At 41.4% G+C, this 26,393-nt stretch overlaps 2 protein-coding genes across 2 annotated transcripts in view; both read right to left on the reverse strand.

Moving 5' to 3' along the window:
• LOC138958368 (serine/arginine repetitive matrix protein 2-like) overlaps positions 1–10,436 on the reverse strand; it is a 57,167-nt gene extending 46,731 nt beyond the window's left edge. The window contains exons 1-2 of the mRNA XM_070329486.1: positions 10,375–10,436; positions 10,244–10,289 (exon numbers count right to left, since the gene is read on the reverse strand). Of these exons, the coding sequence (XP_070185587.1) occupies positions 10,244–10,289; positions 10,375–10,431 (103 nt within the window). The 5' untranslated portion in view covers positions 10,432–10,436. The remainder of the gene's footprint in view (positions 1–10,243; positions 10,290–10,374) is intronic.
• Positions 10,437–12,914: 2,478 nt separating this feature from the next.
• LOC138958359 (toll-like receptor 13) lies at positions 12,915–25,765 on the reverse strand. The gene is made up of 3 exons (XM_070329476.1): positions 24,268–25,765; positions 19,390–19,558; positions 12,915–14,304 (listed from the first exon to the last, which is right to left on the reverse strand). Exons 1-3 carry the CDS (start codon positions 25,620–25,622, stop codon positions 13,693–13,695), a joined length of 2,136 nt encoding a protein of 711 aa, XP_070185577.1. The 5' UTR covers positions 25,623–25,765; the 3' UTR covers positions 12,915–13,692.
• Positions 25,766–26,393: the final 628 nt, after the last annotated feature.

Consider the following 26,393-nt stretch of genomic DNA (forward strand, 5'->3'; position numbering starts at 1 on the left):
CATGGTCGCAAAATATCAGGAGTCAGACTTTCCAAAGAATTGACAGCGAAACGGGCGGTAACGAGAAATGAAGCCGAGGCAGAACGCTCCGAGGTCTGAATCTCAACTCCTTCCATTCCGAATCTCTCTCCACGCAGACAAGGCCATATTTATCCAATGGAAAAAAAGAGACTATCGCATGACAAATGCCACCCATTTCCAGATTCTTTGAGAAAATACCAGCCAGCAGATTGCGACGATAGACCGTGACTCCACCCGTTATGAAGATCGAGTTTGTGACAAGAACGCTTCTTCTGTGACAAAAAAGAAAAGAGAGAGAGAGAGAGAGAGAGAGAGAGAGAGAGAGAGAGAGAGAGAGAGAGAGAGAGAGAGAGAGAGAGAGAGAGAGAGAAGAGAGAGAGAGAGAGAAAGAGAGAGAGAGAAAGAGAGAGAGAGAGAGAGAAAAAAGAGAGAGAGAGAGAGAGAGAGAGAGAGAGAGAGAGAGAGAGAGAGAGAGAGAGAGAGAGAACAAAACGAACAATGGGTTTTCAAAATGGATTCTTTTGTCACACATTTCAACGCCACCCCCCCCCCCCCCCCCCCAATAAAACAATTGAAATATGGATTTTATACCGACAGCAGACCGGAAGTCGTTAATGAAGGATCTTAGTAACGAACTATACATAAGCTCCTTCCATCTAAATGATCCCTGAAGAGGTTCTATAATATAGGTCGTTTGTAAGTACAACCCCTCCCCCAGGAAAGCTCAGCTTGATTTAATCTCTCTCCAAGGCCGCTCAAGTACTACAAGGTTCACCGGTAGACTTCAAACCAAAGGGTAGTTCAAGAATAGGCCCTTGGTCACGGAGAAACCATAAACATCCCGCCACTGAGCCAAACACCGCCGTCCATCAATAGAAACTGGTACCTGAACTTCTCTGCACGGGGGGTGGGTGGGTCAATAGCTACTTGACAGGTAGAAGCTCGTCGAAACTACCATTACAAAAGCAGGTTCAGCGAAGGGGGAGGAAGGGAGGGGGAGAGAGAGAGAGAGTGAGTGTGTGTGTGCTAAGAGAGAGAGAGGGGGAGAGTGAGTGAGTGTGTGTGTGCACGGTGTGTGTGTGTGTGCGAGAGAGAGGGAGAGTGAGAAAGAGAGAGAGAGACTCAGAGAGCGAGCAAATTCTACTCCCACACTACAATATCTTTGAGAGAGAGGGAGAAAGAGCGTGTTTATGTTCTTGAAATGACCACTCCAGTGAGCCGTGTTTTCATTCCAGCAGTTCAGCACAGGTCAGTACCGGTAAATCACATGGAGCTACACGTAGCATGAAACTGGACTGACCATCCCTCCCCACCGTTTCTGTCTCCATTCACTGATTCAGCCATAGGCACAGCACATCTTTCATTTTCGTAGACATTAGACCAGAGTAACATCTTTTTTTTTTTTTATTTTTTATAAATGTAATTGGCTGTGGCTATATCCACGGGTCCGTGTCTCTAGACTCGATGCTATATCCACGTTACTGACGTCATCGTACTCAAGGGACGCTACTCACGCCTTATATTTTCCTGCTTTCGGTTGGGCACTTCAGTTCACTGACTTCAACTGTCAAATTTTAAAAGTCAAAATTGCCTTTTATTTTTAAATAACGAGTTAGACTCCATGAGTGGAATACAGGGTCCAAAGTTCGATCAGCAGCACTTTGAAGGGGAGGAGAGGGGAGTTTATGTGATAAAATGTAAACAAAGCCGGCTGCCGTACTACCGTTGTGACCGGTGAAAATTGCAGGAGTGCATTTCTGTTGCAATCTCAGCTCTATCAACGAAATGCTTTGGAGAAAAGAAGAGTAGAGCAAAATAAAAGAAAGGAAAGTTAAGAGGGGGAAAAAATCAGTGAACAAATATATTTCACAAAAAAAAAGAAAAAAAGACTAAGGCTAAGCTCGAACCGTAGGTCTGAAGGGCTGTTTGGCAAATCACTATCGTCTGAGCTACGGAGACAACGTGTCCGTAAGGGAAAAATAGGAATCTATATTTTGTGCGATACTCCTGATGACTGCTATCGATCTCGACGATCTTTTCGAAAGTTGCACATGAGTGCACTCCTGTAAGGCTTTCAGTTTAGTTTGCAGGTTGTCAAAAGAGTTGATTGTTTCGTGGTAAAAACAAAATGGCGCTTGATAAGAGTGCCAACGCAAGCCTTTTCGTGCGACCATGACGTCAGTAACGTGGATATAGCCTGGGGACTAGAGACACGGACCCGTGGATATAGCCACAACCAATGTAAGTACCTGTAATATAGAAGACATACACTAGGGATGAAACCCGCGAGTTTTTAAAATCCGATGTTTCAAATAATTATGTTCAGATTTTCCGGCTTTTTATATTTAGTCAAGTTTTGACTAAATATTTTAACATCGAGGGGGAATCGAAACGAGGGTCGTGGTGTATGTGCGTGCGTGTGTGTGTGTGTGTGTGCGTGTGTGTGTGTGTGTGTGTGTGTGTAGAGCGATTCAGACTAAACTACTGGACCGATCTTTATGAAATTTGACATGAGAGTTCCTGGGTATGAAATCCCCGAACGTTTTTTTCATTTTTTTGATAAATGTCTTTGATGACGTCATATCCGGCTTTTCGTGAAAGTTGAGGCGGCACTGTCACGCCCTCATTTTTCAACCAAATTGGTTGAAATTTTGGTCAAGTAATCTTCGACGAAGCCCGGGGTTTGGTATTGCATTTCAGCGTGGTGGCTTAAAAATTAATTAATGACTTTGGTCATTAAAAATCTGAAAATTGTAAAAAAAAAATAAAAATTTATAAAACGATCCAAATTTACGTTTATCTTATTCTCCATCATTTACTGATTCCAAAAACATATAAATATGTTATATTCGGATTAAAAACAAGCTCTGAAAATTAAATATATAAAAATTATTATCAACATTTTTTTTTCGAAATCAATTTAAAAATACTTTCATCTTATTCCTTGTCGGTTCCTGATTCCAAAAATATATAGATATGATATGTTTGGATTAAAAACACGCTCAGAAAGTTAAAACGAAGAGAGGTACAGAAAAGCGTGCTATCCTTCTCAGCGCAACGAATACCCCGCTCTTCTTGTCAATTCCACGGGCACTGTCTTTGCCACGGGCGGTGGAGTGACGATGCTACGAGTATACGGTCTTGCTGCGTTCAGTTTCATTCTGTGAGTTCGACAGCTACTTGACTAAATATTGTATTTTCGCCTTACGCGACTTGTTTTTCCTTCTTGTAATTTTTAAAAAGTCAGAACATCTATCAGAAAATAAGTGTTTAAATCAGGAATTACTGATGGAACTGTCATCCAAATGTAAAACGCAGTGCAACACACACTAACTAACACACACTGACGACTAAAAGGTTATTGTCTGTCAATATGAAGAAATATTCCTAGCCTAGCCTCCCCCCCCCCCCCCCCCGCCCCCCCCAAGGCCACAGCTGATCATAGTTTGGCTGGCTTAGCACTAGTCTATGATCTGCTCTTCGCAAGCCACGGTAACGTAAGCTTTTCTGCTACCCTCTCGGCAAATTACCTGGAAGACCCCATGAGGAGCTTTCTGTTTTATTAACACTGGAACACAACAGACTAAACCCATCCTTTTCACCCATTTATAATACAGTAAAGGGTCGTGCTGTACTGAGCCCAGCCCCAAGGCCTGGATCAAAGGCACGGTGACTCAACAGCACTGGCTGTGGGTGTGGAGGGCTTTAAGGTCAGGAGCACTGTGTTTACAGCAGTCGGCACTGCTGGTCAAGATGACTTCACCCTATGATTAACTTTTCTCTCTCCGACCATCCCCAACCCGAGCTTGTTTCTTATGCTGTTTACAACACCACAAGGGAAAGGCAGTCTGTGTTCATTCACGTTTCTTTGTTTCACTTGGTTGAAGAAAACAACCAAGGAGTGTACATACCACAGAGATACACCAAGCATGCTATTTGTCTCGTCTTCTTAAGTTTTGAAACAAAAAAGAACACTTATACCCAGGATTGATGAAATACTTTAAAAGTTCCGTCTGTTACCACCACTTGATCTTTTATGGTCATGTGATGCTAGACAACATTTAATTCTTTTATTTTTGTCTGTGTAATCCAATATATATGAAATGAAATTGAAAAATATCCACAGACTTTCAAATTAAAGTCTTCATTAGGCAAGTGAGCGAAAAGCTACTTAACGAGAGACTCTGCTCCAAGAATAACACAATCTTACTATGTCAAACAACATTACATTATCCATTAAAAGAGGATCTAAAAAATGTTGGCTGACAAGAACATTTAAGTAAAACATGTCTGCTATCAGCTGTTATGTCTATATGACCTATTGGGAACTACTTACTGATCTTTTTAGTCCCAAAAATTAAGCCAAACACAAATGGTTCACTTCAAAATGCTCTTTAACATATTAAATAGCTGCTTCACTTAAAGGCGAAGATTGGGAGGAATTTTTCTGCAAACAGTAGTATGGTGGTATCTCTGATTACTGGACCGAGAAAAAAGGGGAAGTTACTGTTTCGTTCACTTTCGTGTGCCAGAACTCAGTGTGTGTGTGTGTGTGTATGCGTGAGTGTGTGTGTTTCAGTGCTTTTGTGTGCGTATTTGTGTGAGTCCATGTATGTTTGTATTTGTGTGTAACAATTATGCATTATTTTACACTGTTCTTAAAAATCATATTCCGAGCAGTTATAACTTTTGTCAATGTATCATGTTTTTATCCATTATGCTGCCCAGAAAGAACAGAAGGAAAAGTGTGACCCATGTAAACAAGCAATTTTTATCCACCACAAATTAAACATCTGGGAAATAAGATTTTTGTAAACGAAAGTAAACAACCAAACGGTATTTCTTTGGGCTTTATTAGCCTGTAAGGAGAGGTAAATGTTTTTTATTTGATTTATGACATTCTGACCACCCCGCCCTTACCCATCCTTTTCACCCATTTATAATAAAGTGCAGCATAAAAAATATGGTCTCTATAGCTACTACGATGATAATCAGAAAATGACAAAGAATAAGACGAAAATGTTTTTGGATCGTTTTATAAAAAAAAAATTATTACAATTTTCTGATGTTTAATGACCAAACTCATCAATTAGTTTTTAAGCCACCAAGCTGAAATGCAATACCAAACCCCGGCCTTCGTCGAAGATTGATTTGCCAAAATTTCAATCATTTTAATTGAACAAGAAGGGCAAAGCCCATACGACTCACATGCTTTACACATTTTTCCTACCAAAATACATGTGACCTTGACCCAAGGTCAAGGTAATCCAAGGTCATGCAACACAAAGCTGTTAATTCAAGACATAGGAAGTACAATGGTGCTTATTGGCTCTTTCTACCATGAGATATGGTCACTTTTAGTGGTTCACTACCTTATTTTGGTCACATTTCATAAGGGTCAAAGTGACCTTGATCATATGTGACCAAATGTGTCTCATGATGAAAGCATAACACGTGCCCCACATAATTTTTAAGTTTGAAACAGTTATCTTCCATAGTTCAGGGTCAAGGTCACTTCAAAATATGTATACAATCCAACTTTGAAGAGCTCCTGTGACCTTGACCTTGAAGCAAGGTAAACCAAACTGGTATCAAAAGATGGGGCTTACTTTGCCCTATATATCATATATAGGTGAGGTATTGAATCTCAAAAACTTCAGAGAAAATGGGAAAAATGGGAAAAATAGCTGGTTTTTAGGCAACATTTATGGCCCCTGCGACCTTGACCTTGAAGCAAGGTCAAGATGCTATGTATGTTTTTTGGGGCCTTGTCATCATACACCATCTTGCCAAATTTGGTACTGATAGACTGAATAGTGTCCAAGAAATATCCAACGTTAAAGTTTTCCGGACGGACGGACGACTCGGGTGAGTACATAGACTCACTTTTGCTTCGCATGTGAGTCAATGAGGGTGTGACAGTGCCGCCTCAACTTTTACAAAAAGCCGGATATGACGTCATCAAAGACATTTATGGAAAAAAACTGAAAAAAAACGTCTGGGGATATAATTTCCAGGAGTTCTCATGTAAAGTTTCATGAAGATCGGTCCAGGAGTTTACTCTGAATCGCTCTACACACAGCAGACAGACAGACAGACAGACAGACAGACAGACACATACACACCACGACCCTCGTCTCGATTCCCCCCCTCTAAGAAGAAAAACAAAAAACAGTCGATACGATGCAATGTGCTAAGCAACGCAAAGAAAAATGTCACTCGGACAAAACAGTTACATTACAAACATTTCAACACTGCTTATGATATTAAACAAACTGTAAACACTTCAAAAATACATCAAAATTAATCCTTCTGTACAGTACGGTCAAAAGCGAATAGCTTATCCAGGAAAACTGAACACGTCCCGCACAAACCAAACCATGGCCCATGCTCGCAGACTGAAATTGGAGACAGCCTGTTAATTAGCCTGTGGGCATAGGGACTATTAGGGTTTAACGTCCTCTTAGAACAAATGGTCTATATTGGGACAGGTGTTGGTAATACGCTGAAGATATGGTGTGATACTTTGATTCGAACAAGCCCGCTGTGGCTGTCTTCTTCGACACACCAGCATTGGGTTTGTCTCGTCAAAGTATCGAAATACGATCATGATAAGCAGAGACGAGAGATCATGCATGCGTGTCTTCGTGTTTTCCAAGCCCTGAGACTTTCGCTGTGAACTTGGGATCTTTTTCGTGCACATGTGTGCACACGGGGGTGTTCGGACACCGAAGAGAGTCTGCACAAAGTTGACTCCGAGAAATATATAAATCTCTCGCCAAACGTGGGGATCAAACCCACGCTGATAGCGACCAACTGGCTACAAAGCCAGTGCGCTACCAACTGAGCTATGTCCCCGCCGGGGCATAGGGAAGCTGGGTGTTGACAACTAATGATAACAGACTTGGAGGAACAAGTCGCTGTAGCACATAGCAGACATTCTTTCAAAACTGCGGCTTTAAACTAGTGTAAATGGACACAACACGAATTATATACATTTAACCAACTGGCATATGAGAAGGTCAAACAAAAAGTCAATATGCCTCAGATCTACGAAGCCAGGAATTTTGCTAGGATTTCTTTTTATCCTCCAAAATAGCCAAAATCAGAAAATGGCCACAAAAGTTACAGTACCGGTTTTAGACAGTTCTTGGTATAACCCGGTATGACTATACATCCCAGCTGTGCAAAGAAAAATGTTAACTGAGTGTTTTGATTTTGATGGTAAGCAGCTCCTGTAGAGTCAGGATTCCAATGTGGTTTTTTTAACAAAACACCAGTAGGAAAAATCACCAGTGCCGTAAGAGCACAACTCTTAGATATTCTGTCTCCATTGATGATCGTATCAAAGCTGAAAATGCAATATTAACCCTCAGGCTGGTTGTCGCGACATATGTCGCGCTACTTTACTATACTGTCACCTGGTTGTCACGACATATGTCGCGCTACTGGCTCAGTCTGTTTGGTCGGTTCCGATTACCTCCCATGGATGCGAAAACCTATATGACCGTTTTTCTTTATTTTTCTCTCTGTTAATTCACCAGTGGCTATGTAACATGTGTTACAGAATTGCACCAGTGTAAGGGTTAACACAACATTTTGCAACGAGTGATTCCCCTGGCCAAGAAGTAGTACTTTAAGCACGGTTAAAGATAGCTAGCCTCCTTCCCGTGTAAAGTATCATGTAAACACCACAGATCTATCCAGGATCTTACATGAGATAAGTGCTTCCCACCATTTTGACATGTTCCAAATATCAAGAGCCCGGTTGCTCTCTGTGCACAGTTAGTATTTTCTTGCTGATCAACACTGACGATAGACAGTTATGTAATCAAGTCAAGTCAATATTTATTTAAAAAAACTCTTAGGGTTACATGAATTCTAACAACAACAAAATTGCAATAAATGTGACAAAAAAGATATGTAATAATGAGACACAACACTTCAAAGAAACGCGACGGGACAACGATAACATGTGTACCGTGGTGTGCCATGTTATTGTTCATAGTAAGATTGTTTGACAACAGACTTTTTTTTTTATATCTTTCCACGAAAGCACAGCTGGAAGAGTTCAACAAAGCGTGTAGTGTAGATGCAACAAAAATTTCCATTCTGCACAGAAAGCAATCAGGAAGTGGATTTTTGGAGTATACTCAAATCAAAGGATGCTCTATCCCGTGTAAGTGGCTGGACAAAGCTATGGTGACTTCCGTTATCAAATGGTCAACATGGGACAGAAGGCATTTTTAAAGCAATTTTGCTATGAGGGGTCCTGAACGGCCAAGGTGCTTGTGTCATCCCATGTCTGAAAAGTACAGGCCAATTCACAGATGTGAAGGTAACATTGTACCATACTGTCACAACAGGGATAAGTGGTAGACAGCAAAAAGTCATCTGGTGTCCGCAATATGACCAATTTCCCTAAACTTTACAGTCATTTCGGCAGATCTGCTAAACTTTTTCACAATTGGATAAACATGACGACTGCCTGCTGTGTGCGAAAATTGCCAACCATTTTCTGTCCATTTTGGCAAATTTGGAGAAGAAACTAAATTACTAATTTCTAGCAACATTCATGTACAAGTTAGCATACAACTGTTTGGCTTTACATACACAACTTCACTATCAGGTCCATTGCATGATGACTAAAAATATCAAATGTATGACTATGACCATTTTCAGTGCAGTTATCATTGCACTCAAAATAAAGACTTTTTTCTTTGTGAAGCTGGGGATGACAGCTCTTGTCAAAACCCAAAGCACTGAGCACACAATGCCAAACGTATCAAAATAAAGCAATCAAGTGCCACTCCCTGCAGCAAAGTAAGGCAACTCATGGGCAAACACAGAACATGGGTTTTCACACTTGACTTCTGATGAATGAATTGACCATACAACAAATATTGAGTTTAACTTTAAAAAAAAAAAAATCAGTCTTAATTCAAACCACAACAGTTTAGTTTTTAAAATGTACTGTTTATACTGGTAGATTTGGCTCCCGACCCTCACATTTTTCGGTTTCACTTTGTAAAAACTTCGGCACCTCCGGCCTTTAAACAAAAATTTAAATCTTGCATTTGTTTTGTTCTGACAGTCACATCTCAGCACACACTTATTACAGACCTTTTACTGCAACGGCCCTAGTGTGAGGATTGCACTGAGCTACATAACTTTTTCTAGCCAATATATACAGTATAATGTAATGAAAGAAAACCATAATATTAATTGTTCTATTGATTATACAAAATTCTCACTAAAAACTTTTGTTCAGTGCAAACACACATGCACATACACAAACACTCAATCTAACTTCCAGATCATGGCATGCGTACAGAAATACATTGGTTTCCCAAATATGGTTGATGAATGCATTTATGACGCTTTTCCATTTTAATGCAAACAACAGACAACAGGGAAAGCCAGAACCTAGCAAATGTGCCCCAGTGCTTCTGACTGAGCATTTGGGGTATTAATACTTTTCAAACTGGTATCACCTCTCTGACTTCAAAGAGAGTGTAGACTTGAAATTTGTGGTCATTCAAGATACAATCACTAGAAACACACACACACTTCTTTGCCATTGCACTCATATTTTAAGTTGCTTCAACTTAGTTGAAGTTCACGTTTCATTTCACATCAGTAACCAAACTGTTGTTATTCTGTAAGAACCTTACTCCTGCTTTATATATAGGCAATCATTTAAAAAGGTTCGTACTTATAACACTGGCAATTTAGTTACATGTATCCTACACCTATTCAGTCTGAAAGTGAAAGGGGACACCACTCAATATGTTTAATCGATCACTTGAAGCAAGGGTCATACAGTACACTTTCTGCTCATTCGCATAATTTACTGTTCAGTTACTGACCTGATAAACTATACTATTAACAACGACTGAACAACTTAAATAAAAAAAACCATCGCTTTGGTTACATGTGTACCAAAGATTATGCACCTACATCTTTACTGTCGGACAGCAATTCCATGAAAACAAAACAATGCACATTCTGGCTGGAGCCAAGTTGGCTAAGTTTTCAAGCTGAGCCAACACTGCTGCAGCTTTCATTAATATTTTCGGGCACACGTTCATCGCATCTATAAAATGCTTTCTGACAAAAACGCAAACAAAGAAGCTCGTGGCACTGCCAGTGCCGGCACTGCATGGCATCGCCGAGCACAACTGACTAAAGCAGAGCTGAAGAATTCCAAGACTCAACTTACCAGCGACTGGGGACGGCTTCTTCAAGACGCACCATCGCGGCTTCCACTGCAAAATAGAGGAGGAAAATGGATGAAACATATAGATGCAACACTCGTACACGCATCAAAACTCAATCTGGAAACATAACTACCTTTTTGCCTTCGCGATATTTTACTTTCCCCTCCACTACTGTCGTCCCATCAGCCATGATGGTCCCATGTTCACCAAGATCGCTGTGAATTAAACGCAGGCGCTGATTGGTTGATTCTCGGTGTAAAATCGTCATGACTGGAAGGCCTGGAATTCCTTGCTCAAGAAATAGGCGCGCCCTATTTGATTTGATTTGCACGGTTTATTTGTCGTTCACCCAGTCGAGTCGTTTACCATTGAAGCATGAAAGTTCGATACCAGAATAGCTTTGAAAAAAACGTAGAGTTGTGTTTTTATATTTAGTCAAGTTTTGACTAAATATTTTAACGTAGAGGGGGGAATCGAGACGAGGGTCGTGGTGTATGTGTGTATGTGTGTGTGTGTGTCTGCCCACGGTGTGTGTGTGTAGAGCGATTCAGACTAAACTACTGGACCGATCTTTATGAAATTTGACATGAGAGTTCCTGGGTATGAAATCCCCAGACGTTTTTTTCATTTTTTCAATAAATGTCTTTGATGACGTCATATCCGGCTTTTCGTGAAAGTTGAGGCGGCACTGTCACGCTCTCAATTTTCAACCAAATTGGTTGAAATTTTGGTCAAGTAATCTTCGACGAAGGCCGGGGTTTGGTATTGCATTTCAGCTTGGTGGCTTAAAAACTAATGAGTGAGTTTGGTCATTAAAAATCTGAAAATTGTAAAAAAAATATTTTTTTTATAAAACGATCCAAATTTACATACATCTTATTCTTTATCATTTTCTGATTCCAAAAACATATAAATATGTTATATTTGGATTAAAAACAAGCTCTGAAAATTAAAAATATAAAAATTATTATCAAAATTAAGTTGTCCAAATCAATTTAAAAACACCTTCATCTTATTCCTTGTCGGTTCCTGATTCCAAAAACATATAGATATGATATGTTTCGATTAAAAACACGCTCAGAAAGTTAAAACGAAGAGAGGTACAGAAAAGCGTGTTATCCTTCTCAGCGCAAGTACTACCCCGCTCTTCTTGTCAATTTCACTGCCTTTGCCGTGCGCGGTGGACTGACGATGCTACGAGTATACGGTCTTGCTGCGTTGCATTGCGTTCAGTTTCATTCTGTGAGTTCGACAGCTACTTGACTAAATGTTGTATTTTCGCCTTACGCGACTTGTTTTCTTTCTTTCTCTATCCAGAAAAGAAACTGACTACATCTATCATAGTCTGGCCGGGAATCATTGAAGATGTTGGATTCGGATTGTTTTGGCATTGGAAAATTTAATCAAGAGACTATTCACAGAATAAATGCCAACTTGTTATCTGAGCTTATTATTGGAAGCGGCGTCACATTAAAAGAAGCATTTAGCATATATAATTATTGAGAATTATAGCGGCAATGTATTTGGAAGGGACATAACTTCATACACTACTGATTGATGGGACTGCCTGTTGTTGCTTCCCTTTACACCACAGATGCAGACATTCGGCAAGGCCATGCTTGCTGGCGATTTTTCTCATGGCCCCGGCTCAGCCTGGTAGTATCATTATTATTGGTAGAAGTACATGTAGTAGTCAAATGTGTGTGTGAGTGTGTGTGTGTGTGTGTGTGAGTGTGTGTGTGTGAGTGTGTGTGTCAGTGTGTGTGCGTGTGTGCGAGTGTGTGTGTTTCTCTGTGAGTGGTAATAAGTCATTTGGCCGACATTATGTGACTATGAGACTGGCGTGCAAGTCATCGTGTATTTTTGAAACGTCACCCTCCACACCCCCCCCCCCCCCCCAATCTGCCCCCTCACCGAGCTTCTTTTTTTTTTTAAACCTTTTCTTGAATTTTTTAATATTTTTGTTGTTTTTGTTTACTATTGAGATTGTCTCTAAATTACTTAAAAGAAAAACAAAGGAAGGTGGGGGATGGGGCCGGTCAGTGTGTGTGTGTGTGCGTTCGGTGATGAACATTTTGAAGTTGTTTGCGCAGGGGCGGACGAGGGGGGGGGGGGGGGCACAGGGGGCACGTGCCCCCCCCCCCCCCCTTCGAAAAAAAAATAAAATAAAATTGGAAAGCTGTTGCTATGACCATTTCTAAGTTCAAATGGCACCAGATGGCACCATTTTGCTTCTTTGGGCCAATTTTTTTCCGGGGGGGCATGCCCCCGGACCCCCCTAGCAAATTCGGGCGCATCACATTCACATTGGATTCAAAGTGCCCCCCCCCCCCCCCTTACAAAGCAACTGATCCGCCCCTGTTTGCGTAGGCCCTATATGTATACTGTTGGTCTTAACAGCGTAAACAAGCGATTTATTCAAGGGAATTTGATTTAAGATGTTTCCAATTATAAAATCGGTCGCATATATATCGGGAGGAAAACACGCATGCTAAACTCTTTTTCTACACAGAGTTTTTCAACGACAAACCGTTTCAATTAAAACAACACACAAAAAACAAGATCACACAGATGTCAGAACAACAACGAAACTGTAAGAAAATAACCACACACACACACACTGACACACACTCACTCAGTCACACACACTGATACACTTCAAAACAAGTGCAGCGATACATTTATTGAGAAACCTTTTATGCCATTTACACTTATATCATGTTCATTTAGAAAGATAAGCGGTGAACAGGGACAGTAAATGTGAGAAAGCCGTTTCAGTGACGACTTGGCCAGTGCAAGCGAACAGAGAGGCATGTTATGCGCATACTATGCCTCCATTATTTACAGCAAAGCATTTACATGCGCACAAATGCATCACCACTGTACTAGACTCGAATTATGATAGATACAGTTATTGGTGGTCATGAGGATAAGGAACTGACATGCACCAAACTAAGAAGGATTTAAGGGGGCGGGGCGGCGCGGCTGTATTTTGATTGATTATATTTGAAGCATGATAAGGAGCACGCACAGAACACACACACAAAACCAAAAACAAACCAAAAAAAACAACAACAAAAAACAACGAAAAAACGATCAAAAAGACAACCGCAACAGCAACAATTAAAAAAATCAAACAAACAACCAACACAACAAAACATAATTAACGAGGAAAAGTAATAGAACAACTGCATGTACACACAAACAAGTTTGTTAATTCCATAACAGAGGTTGGTTTCAAACCCCAACCACGCCTAAGAGTCCCTGAAAATAAGAGAGTGTGTGTGTGAGAGAGAGAGAGAGAGAGAGAGAGAGAGAGAGAGAGAGAGAGAGAGAGAGAGAGAGAGAGAGAGAGAGAGAGAGAGAGAGAGAGAGAGAGAGAGAGAGAGAGAGAGAGAGAGAGAGAGAGAGAGAGAGAGAGAGAGAGAGAGAGAGAGAGAGAGAGAGAGGCTCAGTCATCAAAGGCCAGGCGCAATCGTGCCCAGAAAGACTGCCTGGCGGCGTCTTGCTCGTCCCTCCACTCAATGTAGGTGGTAGTACGCAGCACTGCCAACATGGCGCCGGTCATGTTACGCGACGGGATCTCCTGAAGCTCTACCAGCACCATGACGTCATCACGCTCCATGACGCAGCCCTGGCAGTACTTGAGCTCGAACTGACACCACTCGCTGAGGGCAAAGTGCGGCGAGAAGACCAGCACTACACGCTCGCTGTCGTTGACGCAGTCGGAGATGTTGTCCACGATATGCTTGCCCGGTTCAAAGTCTCGCTGATGGACGCACAGTCGCAGTCCCCATTCTCCTTCCAAAACGGGGAGTAATTCTCGCTGCACCCAGGCTAGGTCTTCGGCGGCGTAAGCGACGAAGACGTCATAGCGGTAGTTTAGCCCTCTCGCCACGAGCTGGCGACGTCTGTCATGTCGGCTGGCTCGGCAAGCTTCGTACAGCCACAGGCGCACGTGCCAGCGGAAGCGGAAGAAGATGACGAAGAGAAGCAGGAAGGACAGGACAACACAAGTGACGGCGATGGTGAAGGCAGTAGCGTCAGATCCCAGCAAGCAGGCCTGCAAACACGGATGTCAAAATCAAGCTTTGAAGTTGTCGTTTTCAACCTATCACTTCCACGTGTCTCTGTCTGTGTCTTTCTGTCATCGATATGTTTGTCAGTTTTTGTGTGTTTTAATAGTCTCCTGTTCTTCTCAAATTCTCTTCCTGTCTCAGTTTGTATGTCTCGCCACATAAATGACGTACGGCATAGTTTTTCCTTACAGCAATAATACCAATTTGATTTTCTTCCGGGGCTGAATTATTGCGGCTTTGTTTGGTTGCGGAGGGCAGCATTATAATTATGATAAACTATATATTATAAGCACAATGCAGTTACTAATGGAACATGCGCATCACAACGACAGAAGGCTTTCTTTCCCCTTTCCTATATTTGGGAAAGGGGTGACAGAGGGGCAGGGGATTAGGATGGGGGCAGAGGGTGCTCCATAGAGAAAAATGAATATAAAGATATACTCCCTGCATAAAATGTTTTCAGATCGCTCCAAGAGCAACACGTACAGTTCAGTTGGGGTTTGGGATATAATGTCTGCACACCAAAAACCTAATCAGTGTCTCAAAGTTCCATTATTCAACATTTAAACGTTGTGTTTTGGTACTTTGGGTATCCTTTGCAGATTGTAAATTCAGGCTGCAAGTACTCTTGTCTTTGTTTCCGCGTTTCAACAGTTGCGGCGAAATGTGCTTGAATTTGGCACGATAAAGGATCTGAGAACCTAAACTCCCACGGGTGTGAAGTGCTACAACAGCCAGTAATGAACAATAGGACGATGAGTACAATCGGGACTCAGTGACACAGAAGAGTTTGCACTGTAACGAAGCCGGTGTGGCGTTTTCATCTTTCGCCGTGTTGATATTTCGATTCTTGGCCTCGTTGATCTAGTATAAACTCTACACTGAACAAAAAAATCACCATTCGATAGTACTGATGAGCGACCTTGTGTACCTTACATTCATGGAGCCAAATTTGTCCAACCATTTTTTTTGATTTAACTTAGAAATTTGATTCATCCTAAAATGTTTCCCTTCTTATTCAAGGGACGTAACCATTCGGTACACGTTTTCGATGAATTCGATTTTGGGAATGAAATCTATTAAATTTCACCACCAATTTTCTTCACATGCAAGAAACTGACATGCTTTTCGTCCATAAATAATTTCACTTCTTAATTTTACCAGGAAACAACATTTCAGTCTTGAGTATATATCGAGGGGGAAATATGTACACAGGCGAAAGATGAAATCGTGACACCGGTCCCCTGTTCACATTCAATCACTGAGTTTTGGAGTTCTAGTGAACTTCCGAGTAAAACATTGTAGTGCAGTAGATTCAGTAGGGGTGCCTTCAACCTCTTACATATTTTTTTAATTGGCATTACTAGATCGGAAAATGTATTATGATAACGGTTTGCTATGTTCACAGCTCAGTTTTTGTGCTAAACGACCGTGAGGGGCCCCCAAGCTACCCCGGGTGGGGGTCCTTTGGCGCCAACAGAAAATAATTATCTAATCAGTAATATAGTTAAGTGACACATCTAATTAGGGGTTTTCGAGGGTGCTGATTCCAAAAATGATGTTTTTATCTCGATTAAATGTCATGATCACATATAAAAGGTCTCCTTTGTTGCTGAATTACGATTTTTTTGGTTAAAATAAACAATATATCCAGTTCAAATTGGTTAAATAGTTAGTACATACTTAGTAAACATATGATATTCTTCATTTAAAATCTTGTCATTATCTCCTCAGGTATGGCATATCAATTATTATATATAAAGTAATAATAATCAGTGAAAGTCTGTGAGTAAAATATATACCAGGGTTGTCATAGATTCATGCTATGATTATCGACTTCGACGTCCTCATGTCATACTGTTTGATGCCTGTGCCTCCCTGCCTTGGAACACCAGATGGGTTCTTCGCCAAAACCAACAAAGCTGCCGTACTGCATTACCTCCTGGAAGACATCACACCAATAGATCTAGCGCCCAAAGACGCCTTGTTCATCCAGGATGGCATGGCTCTGCTTCACATCCTCACAAACATGCCCCCGACCTTTGGTGAAATATGCTTGAAAATCCTTGACCAGATGGTGGCGAAGAAACACTTCTTGTTCTCGACAGACAGCTACCATCCGCAGTCCATCAAAGCACAGGAGAGAAAAAGGCGGGGGAAATCAGAAAAAAAATCATTGTCGATGGACCATCAACCAGGAAGCCTGGCGACTTCAAGCAGTTCCTAGCGAATGACGACAACAAAAAGCAGTTGTGCCAGATTTTATTTCGAGTATGGAGTGACCAACGTGCAGCTTTAAGACTCGAAAAGACAGACATGGCAGTTCTGATCGTAGAAGGAAGGGCCCATAAATTGACATCATCCAACGGAAAGGTCGAGGCACATGAGATTCATACGATCTACAGCAACCAAGAGGAGACCGACACAAGGGTTGTGCTGTATCTCCACCACGCCGCAGCAATTGGATACAAGGACGCTGTCGTCAGGACGCCTGATAATGACATATTTGTCATCCTGTTGTACCATGCTCATGAAATCAAATTGACCGTGTACCTAGACACAGGGTCTGGAAAACACAGGCGGCTGATCAACGTCACTGAGTTTGCTGAGTCTCTTGGAAAAAACTACTGTGCCGCACTTCTTGGGTACTACGTGTGGAGTGGAGAAGACTGCACCAGTGCCTTCAAAGGGAAGGGAAAGGTAGGACCGTTGAAGAAACTGCAGAAAAACCCAAAGTTTCAGGAAGCGTTCGCACGGCTTGGTGACGAATGGAGCATCCACCATGAAGTGGACGAATCATTGGAACAGTTTGCCTGCGTCATGTATGGACACAGTCGGGAACTGTCAGTGAATACAGTTCGTGGGAAAATGCTCCGCAAAATGGTGGGTGAAGATGAAAAACTCACCGCGATTGGCAAAGTCCAAAGTCGACCTCGCTCGTCTGCCTCCTTGTCGTGCTGCTCTGCAGCCACACAACAAACGTGTGAACCACCGTGTTGCTCTGTACAAAAGAGCGCACATAGCCATTGTAGAGAAACCAAAACCCTATGATGAAGGCCAGGGATGGATGAGAAACGCAAAAGACTTACTGGAACCGATATGGTCATCAAAACCCATTTTGCCAGAGTCTTTGATTGATCTGTTAGCTGCTATTGATCCTAAAGACAAGGAAACGGAAGATGAAGAAGACTTGGAAGTGGATGAAGTTGACTTTGACGCAATGTTTGAAAGTGATGAAGAGTTGTAACTGTCTCCTTTGTACAATGGTTCAGATATGTTGACAGACGCAGATATGATGAAGATTTGGTTTACCCGAGATTATGCCAAACATTCCTTTAGGGTTTTGTTGTTATGAAATGATGCCAAACTTTTCGTGTAGGTGTGTTATTATGAGATGATGCCAAACACTCGTTGTAAGTGTGTTTGCATGAGATGATGCCAACTATATTCATAGTAGTTGTTATTATGAGATGACACCAAACATTCTCCGTATATGTGTTACGAGTTCCCTGTATTCATGTTATTATGAGATTATGCTTAAACTATTCCTTGTATACGTCTCATTTGAGATGCTGCCAACTATTCTTGTATATTTTTTTATTTTGAGATTACGCCAAACATTAATTGTGGGTGTATTATAATAGTTTATTTTTGATAACTTTTATTTTAGAAATGAGCACGTGATTTAACCGTTCAAATCAGTCAAGATAAGTTCAACAGCTTTCATGACAGAACTATCAATTTTGACTAAATGTTTAACACTTTCTGATTAATTGATATGATTAATATAGTTGTCTAGATGACTACTTGTATCTTTCTCAATTAGACACAAAGTACATCTATGCAATGCTATTGCATAGTGTTGATACTTTTACAGTAATGACCTAGGTAATAAGCTAAATTTTATAACATAATCATATGTTTCAATAAAGAGTTGATGTTTTAATAAACCTATTGCATAATAATTATTATGTCCTATATTTTGTTGACAACACTTTCAGCTATGCTGATTTGTCCTTATTAATATTATTGTTTGAATTTTGCTCTCTATTGCTCTTAATAAAATGTTTTTTGTTTTTGAATATTTTTCTTCACTTTTTATGGATAAAAATATTATTATTTGCAATATATCGTCTCTTAGCTTTGATCATGACATTTAATCGAGATAAAAACATCATTTTTGGAATCAGCGCCCTCGAAAACCCCTAAATAGATGTGTCACTTAACCATATTACTGATTAGATAATTATTTTCTGTTGACGCCAAAGGACCCCCACCCGGGGTGGCTCCTCTCGGTCGTTTAGCACAAAAACTGAGCTGTGAACATAGCAAACCGTTATCATAATACATTTTCCGATCTAGTAATGCCAATTAAAAAAATATGTTACTGAATCTACTAAACTATTGTAGGTGCGTTTTAATTCAACACTGTACTCACCAGTGTGGGAAAATACTTATTTCCCTTAAAAACACACTATACAATATTTATTTAACAATCCAAAAGTGTCGGATGATCCAGATTTTGCAGAGCAAAACGTTTCTGGTACGAAGGCTATCGCGTACACACGGGTAATGGCTATTCGTTACGCATGCGTATCTCACACTGATTCTCGCAGTGACGGGAAACTGCGGGAAATGGAATTACAGTACAGCGACTGTCCCTTCAATTTATTTACAGGCATACTTCTTCTCGTAAAAACAGTTCGGATCATTGTCTCAGATCGGGCCAGGCTTTTTACATGGGATAAGAACTCAACACCTTAACTGCTTGTGGCGAGCTGGACTTTTTTTTTTAATGAATAATTTTTATTTTTTTTAACACCAGTATGGGCTTTAAAAAAATTCATTTGTAAACAAAATTACCATCGTGCACAGAGTGATGGTCTTATCCCATGGAGAGAAAAAAAGGCTAGATCGGAAATGATGAGCCGTACTGTTTGCACGGGGAAGAGTCAACCTTTAAGGTCAAATTAGGCAGAATTTCTGTTAAAAAATTATAGTTTTTGTTTAAAAATGCTGCTTTAACTGTTTTTGGTGCATGTGTCATGAATGTAACCAAAACCACGTACCTGTTCGTTCAGTTCAAAGTCAAGGAGAGCAACACCTGGCACGTTGACACACACATATGGTCGCCATTTGGAAGAGAAAATGTGTGGGTTTGACCTCACGCACTGCTGGAACCACAGGATGTCACAGTTACACTGGAATGGGCTGCTGCTAAGGTCCAACGTTTTCAATCTGTGAACAACAGTGAACGTTTTCGTGAAGAAGAATAAACCATTTCACCAAACAATGTGTGTTCTCTGCCGTTCGTCTTAAACAGAGAGAGAGAGAGAGAGAGAGAGAGAGAGAGAGAGAGAGAGAGAGAGAGAGAGAGAGAGAGAGAGAGAGAGACAGAGACAGAGAGAGACAGAGACAGAGACACAGAGAGACAGAGAGAGACAGAGAGACAGAGAGAGACAGAGAGACGCTTGACGCTTTGACACTTTATTGTCATTAGCTAATAAAAGCCTTATAGACAAGGTAAAACAACAATTTCTGCATCATTCATAAAGGGGTAAAAGGACGAATGAACAAAACATTAATAACAACAAAAACATAGCAAACTAGTTTATGAGTACGAACAAACAAACACACCGACACGAAAGCCATAGATAAGCAAAAATATCTAAGACAAAGGGTAAAAAGCTAACTTACTCCCGTGTTTACAAAGTATAGTTTGCCCACAATCGATGTCAAACGCACCATAAGACCATATAATGACGATATGTCGTCATGCGCGGACCATATACATATAGGCCTACGTGCATTTCAGCTTGTTCTAGCCTCTGAAAAAGTGATGATGTCAACAACGACACGGAGTTCTCTCCCTTGCGTCAACAGCGCATGTGTTGCCAAATCTATAAATAGGACGATCCAGATCAAAATGAAAATTAACATATCTCAACATTGAAGGGGTCCTATCCCCCGAAAACGGCGTATGGCTGCCTAAATGGCGGGGTAAAAAACGGTCATACACGTAAAATTCCACTCGTGCAAAAACACGAGTGTACGTGGGAGTTTCAGCCCACGAACGCAGAAGAAGAAGAAGGGGTCCTAGACCAAAATATTTTGCAGGGAACTTAATTTAGCATGTCTCCAGCTGTTGGTAAAGCAATTAGCGTGTATAGTCATCGAGTACATATGGCTTTAACACACACTCATAAAACCAATCAATCTGCAGACCACAAATATTTAAAACCAATAAACCACCAGTCGGCGTTACCCTCGCGTGACTAGTAGGGGAACATGTCTAAATACATATCTATACAAAAACAACAATGGCTGCAGACGAACCGAACGCACACACACACACACACACACACACACACACACACACACACACACACACACACACACACACACACACATATATACGCGTATATACACTACACCCGCACACGTGTAAATCCACGCGTATACATGTACACGCAACCCGATTTAAATGAGAAGACCATCCAGTCCAACATTTGCGTACGTAAAAATTACATTATACATCATTTCAGCTTGACTCATCTAGTTTCTTTTTGCGCATGTTTTGTGCCTTAGAAATAAATTGTGCAGTTGCTTCGAGTACACTTTCTTCATCCAGGGCTAGGATAGGGGGAGACCGGGGCTAGTCCGCCTACTTTTATGCTTTTGGTAGCATAACTGGCGAGTTTGATGAACTAGAAGACTGATTTTTTATTTTACATCAAGACAAATGTGTAGCTGATATCAACGTGCAGACAGTTTTGATGTGCGCATGAACATTTGTTGTACATACTGCTTTAAGTAGACCTACCCTAACGTAGGCGAACTTGCCCCAAGTCGGGGTAAGTCCGCCTACAGGGTGGGGCAAGTCCGCCGCTCTCATCCCATAGTATGTACAAGACTAGTAGTGGGCAAGCTTTAGTGGGAAAGCTTTTTTAATTCCCTTCAATATTCAGCTTCAAAAATGCCAATGACAAAATACGAAAGAATGTAACACAAAATTACGTTAGGGGAGACCGGGGCTAGTCGCCTACTTTTATGCTTTTGGTAGCATAACTGGCGAGGAGACCGGGGCTAGTCCGCCTACTTTTATGCTTTTGGTAGCATATCTGGCGAGTTTGATGAACTAGAAGACTGATTTTTAATTTTACATCAAGACAAATGTGTAGCTGATATGTGACCCTCTACCACGGAATGATTCGCATGTCACCTTTGCATGATTTTCATATTTTTACATTTTTCTAAAGAGTTTTTTTTATGCTCTATCCAGTGGTGAAAACCGTTTTAGAAAAGAGCAAAAACTTGTTGAGTTATAAGCCTGTGACTAAGGTGACCCTCACACCGTTACCAGACACCCCCTGGACTTATATTAAGCCTAGCGCAGAACCGCGCGAGGTGACATGCGACTCATTCCGTGGTGGAGGGTCACATATCAATGTGCAGACAGTTTTTGTGTTCGCATGAACATTTGTTGTACATACTGCTCACGGCGGACATGCCCCATGACAAATAGGCGGACTTGCCCCCGCACGGGCAGGCAACTCGAGTGCCAGATAGCGAGCACAACATGGGAAGGAAGAAGCAAAACTTTCGTCAGAACTCGACCTTAATTAACACTTTTTCACTCGACACCAAGACTAAGTATTTGTTCTCAGAGGTAATGCATCAAAACCTAAGTCAACTCCAATGCATTCATGTCACAAAAATGAAGAAAAACACTTTTTGTGATCTGTACTCACGATATATGGGCGCGCAACCTTTGAACTTCTGCAGGATATGGCGGGAAGAACGGACACCACTCTCACATGGTGTGAATGACTAAAAGGTGGCAAACGTAAGAATAAACAGACAAAGACGGATGTGCCCCGGGGGCGGACTAGCCCCGGTCTCCCCTACGGGTTACATCTTCCATTGAGGCTGGTTCAGAACAACTTTTTAACACGTTACACTTTGCACGGATATCAGCATAGGCTGTACAGTGGAAAAGAAAGTGTACCTCGTCTTCACAGCCTCCATCACACATCGGGCATGCACTGTCGCGTGCCTGTTGTATTAAAAACCACTGAGCATTGCTCCTCAGCCCACAGGCTCTTAACCGAAATCTAGCAAGCGCATCTCTTTTTCATTTGTTTGCTATACATAATATGTACTTCTCAGGCTGAAAAACGCTTTTAAAAGAATAAAACCATTGATACTTCTCGTTTGTCTCCATTTCCCAATGCCAGTTTTGTTTATACATACAAATCAGTCGATCTTTAAACTGGGAAACAAAACCTTTATCGTAGCCAGCCCCTTGGCACAGCCAAACAATGCCAAACCCGTTTTCAGCTAACACCTTCTTAACTTTGGAAACCCAGTTGTGCTTGCCAGATTCATGTTGCAAAAGGAACATTTCATAGGTCTGTTTACAAATTCTGGTTTGCGGAAGTCTTGTTAACTTTAAGCCAATATTTCACACATTTGACAACAGTTCTTATGAAAAGTGGATATCTGCCTATTTCCCCGTACGCCATTGTATTTGAGGAATGCAGCGAAACATTTAAAAACCTTTTGATAGCAAAAGTGTGAACTTGCTCAATTGGCTTGACGCCCTCTAGCCCCCAAACTTCGGCTGCGTATGTTAAAATGGGTTCTACCTGCACATCAAGCATCTTCCAAAACACCAATGGATCAGCAACATTCAGTTTTCTCATTGTTCTCTATATCTCAATGACTGCTTTCTTTCCTTTTCTGGACATCTCACTCAAAGCAACATTTACACTCAGTTTTGTAGTAAACAACATGCCGAGGTATTTGTACGAGTTGGTTACTCGGACTGCCTCGCCACCATAGGACCATTTCTCGTGAGCTGCAAGGTGGCCTCCCATACGGAACACCATGATCATCAGTTTTATCCAAGTTAACTGATAAGCACAGGCGATCTGCTTCTCTTTTAAAATTGTTAAGTTGGTTTTGTAAACCTATGACAGAATTAGACATCAAAACAACATCGTCAGCGAAAAGTAGCAAGAATATCTCCGTCGCACCAGGTATCAACTGTATACCATGTCTTCCCTTACAGGACACTTCTGTTGCCAGTTCATTAATAAAGAAGGAGAACATCAAAGGGCTCAATAAACATCCTTGTTTCACCCCTCTTGAGCATTCAAAATAATCAGAATAATTACATCGGTCACGCACACATGCTTTCACTGATGTGTAAACGGCTGTTAGGGCCTTATACATTTTCCCGTTTACACCACTTTTCCTCAAAACCTCCCAAAATGCATTCCTGTTCACAGAGTCAAATGCCTTCTTAAAATCTACAAAAGCTATGTACAGTTTAGTATTCTTTAATAAATGCTTCTGAACAATGCCATATAACGAAAAAATATGATCAACAGTATTGTAACTTGACCTGAAGCCGGATTGTTCTTCAATTATTTTTTCCTCTTTCTCAGCCCACTTCGTCAATCTCTTGTTGAGAATGTGTGTATAAACCTTGCTTACAACACTGGTCAAGGCCATGCCACGGTAATTATCCGGTACATTCACGTCTCCTTTCTTATGAATTGGTATGATAATTGATCTTGACCACTCTTCAGGAAATGTTCCCGTGTCAAACAACATGTTGAACAGATCAACAAGAAAGTCCAATACTGTTTCATTGGCATGCTTCCACATTTGGTTCACAATCATATCTGGCCCAGCAGAGAGAGAGAGAGAGAGAGAGAGAGAGAGAGAGAGAGAGAGAGAGAGAGAGAGAGAGAGAGAGAGAGAGAGAGAGAGAGAGAGAGAGAGAGAGAGAGATGTAATAAAGTAAATCATTGCTTATTCTATATTACCCTCGTTAATAAAGAATTGTCATTGTCATTGCCATTGGACGAAAGATAGTCGACACATGATGTATAAAGGCACAAGGAATTACAAAATTCGTTTATGGACATCTCACCAACCTTTTCAAAGTCTCGACGCTGAAGGTAGATTTGGTAATTCTGCTGATTCTGCTTGAGTCCAAATGAAGGAACATCAGGTTGCGCAGGGAATCAAATGCACCATCCGGTATATAAGTGAAGTCGTTCTCGAACAGATGAAGCCACTTCAGGTGCCGGAAACGTCCAAAAGCACGCGGGTAAATGACTGCCATCTTGCTGCTGCCTATGTTGAGATGCTCCAAGTTTGTGAGTGAACGAAAAAGCACGGCAAATCTGTTCTCAGCCACGGACGAAAAATCATTTCCCCTCAGCAAGAGGCTGGTCAGCCCAGTACACCCATTAAAAGCCTGGCCGTCGACCACTGAGGAAGAGAAGTTTATTTGGTTCAGGGCTAGATCAATGTTTCGTAATCTAGAATTATTAAAAGCAAACCTTTCAATTTTCTTCACCTTGATGTTCAACTGACCAAGAAGAACTGTTTGCAAGGATGGGAACTTGTGAACGGAGAAAGAGTTGCGGGAAATGTACTTGAAAGGGTTGTAGCTGAGTTCCAGATGCTGAAGTTTGGGAAGACAGATGGTGTCGCCGATCCGCGATATGCTGTTGAACGCGAGCGTGGCGTTAACAAGTTTAGGAAAGAACGAACCGCCCGTGCTGTTGCACGTGTCGGGGAAGTCAAACAGTCTGTTGCCCACCATGTTCAGAACACGCAGTTGTGGCAAGGAAGCTGCAGTTAGACTGTACAGGTCATTCTTCCACAGAGACAGGTACTCCAATTGACGCATTGGACTCAGCACCGACATATCAAATGATTCAATACAGTTCCATTCCAGATTGAGGTAAGCCACCGTGGAGTTTTTAAGATGTTTAACGGCTTCGCCAGGTATTGACTGGAATCCCATGCAGCCGACATCGAGAGTTGACAGTGTGGATATGATACTCATGTTGAACACATCTTTGACGAGAAGAGGGTTTCCTCCCAGACTCAACCAACTCAGGTTGGGCAAATCGTCGAAAACACCTTCTACGATATATGACAAATTATTCTGGTACAGGTCCACAGCAATAACACTTCTTGACACGTTTGTGAAGAAATGCATGTTAGAAATATGGCCCAGGTCGTTGTTGGAAAAGTTGAGCATTTTGAAATGCCCTGGAACTCTGGGTACATAGTCGAGCTTGCCATGATTGGACGAGCAGTTCAGGGTGGTTTTGCTGCAGAGGCAAAGGTCGTTTTCAGGACACTGATGTGTATACGGACTGTCCCAGACTACCGCCGTACTCCAGCAGGTCCGGGGCAGGTAACATGTTGATGCTTCAAGTCCAACAATGCTTGCGGTCAACCATAGTAGGACTACCAGCCATGCACTGGCCATGCTGTCACAGAAAAGAGGAGATTACTCTACGGTTACATACATTATATTCACTCTTACAAGTTTCCTTTTGTTAGCGTATTTAAAAACAAAACATAAAAACCCACGTCTTTTCTTGTTATCTTCTGCTGCCACCGAAAATTGAATCTATTTATCATCCGGGCCACGGCCGTACGCACAACACAGTTCGCTTTATCTTGAAAACAGCTCCTATGCTAGCTTTCTTGTTCCTCTTATGTAAATGCGAAGGTCAACGCAGAAAAATAGTAACGCGTGTCGCTCAAATAATTTACCATCAATAGCTTCCTCTTTTAAATCTTCCTTGTGTGTGTGTGCGTTTTGTGTGTGTTCCTTTTTTTTCTCCATTTAGTCAAGTTTTGACTAAATGTTTTAACATAGACGGGGAATCGAGACGAGGGTCGTGGTGTGTGTGTGTGTGTGTGTGTGTGTGTGTGTGTGTGTGTGTGTGTGTGTGTGTGTGTGTGTGCGCGCGCGTGTGTGTAGAGCGATTCAGACTATAAACTACTGGACCGAACTTTATGAAATTTGACATGAGAGTTCCTGGGTATGAAATCCCCAGACGTTTGTTTCTTTTTTTCGATAAATGTCTTTTATGACGTCATATCCGGCTTTTTGTAAAAGTTGAGGATGGCACTGTCACACCTTCATTTTACAATCAAATTGATTGAAATTTTGGCCAAGCAATCTTCGACGAAGGCCGGACTTCGGTATTGCATTTCAACATGGAGGCTTACAAATTAATTAATGACTTTG

This window comes from Littorina saxatilis, linkage group LG2 (genome assembly GCF_037325665.1).
Source record: "Littorina saxatilis isolate snail1 linkage group LG2, US_GU_Lsax_2.0, whole genome shotgun sequence".
Lineage (NCBI taxonomy): Eukaryota > Metazoa > Mollusca > Gastropoda > Littorinimorpha > Littorinidae > Littorina > Littorina saxatilis.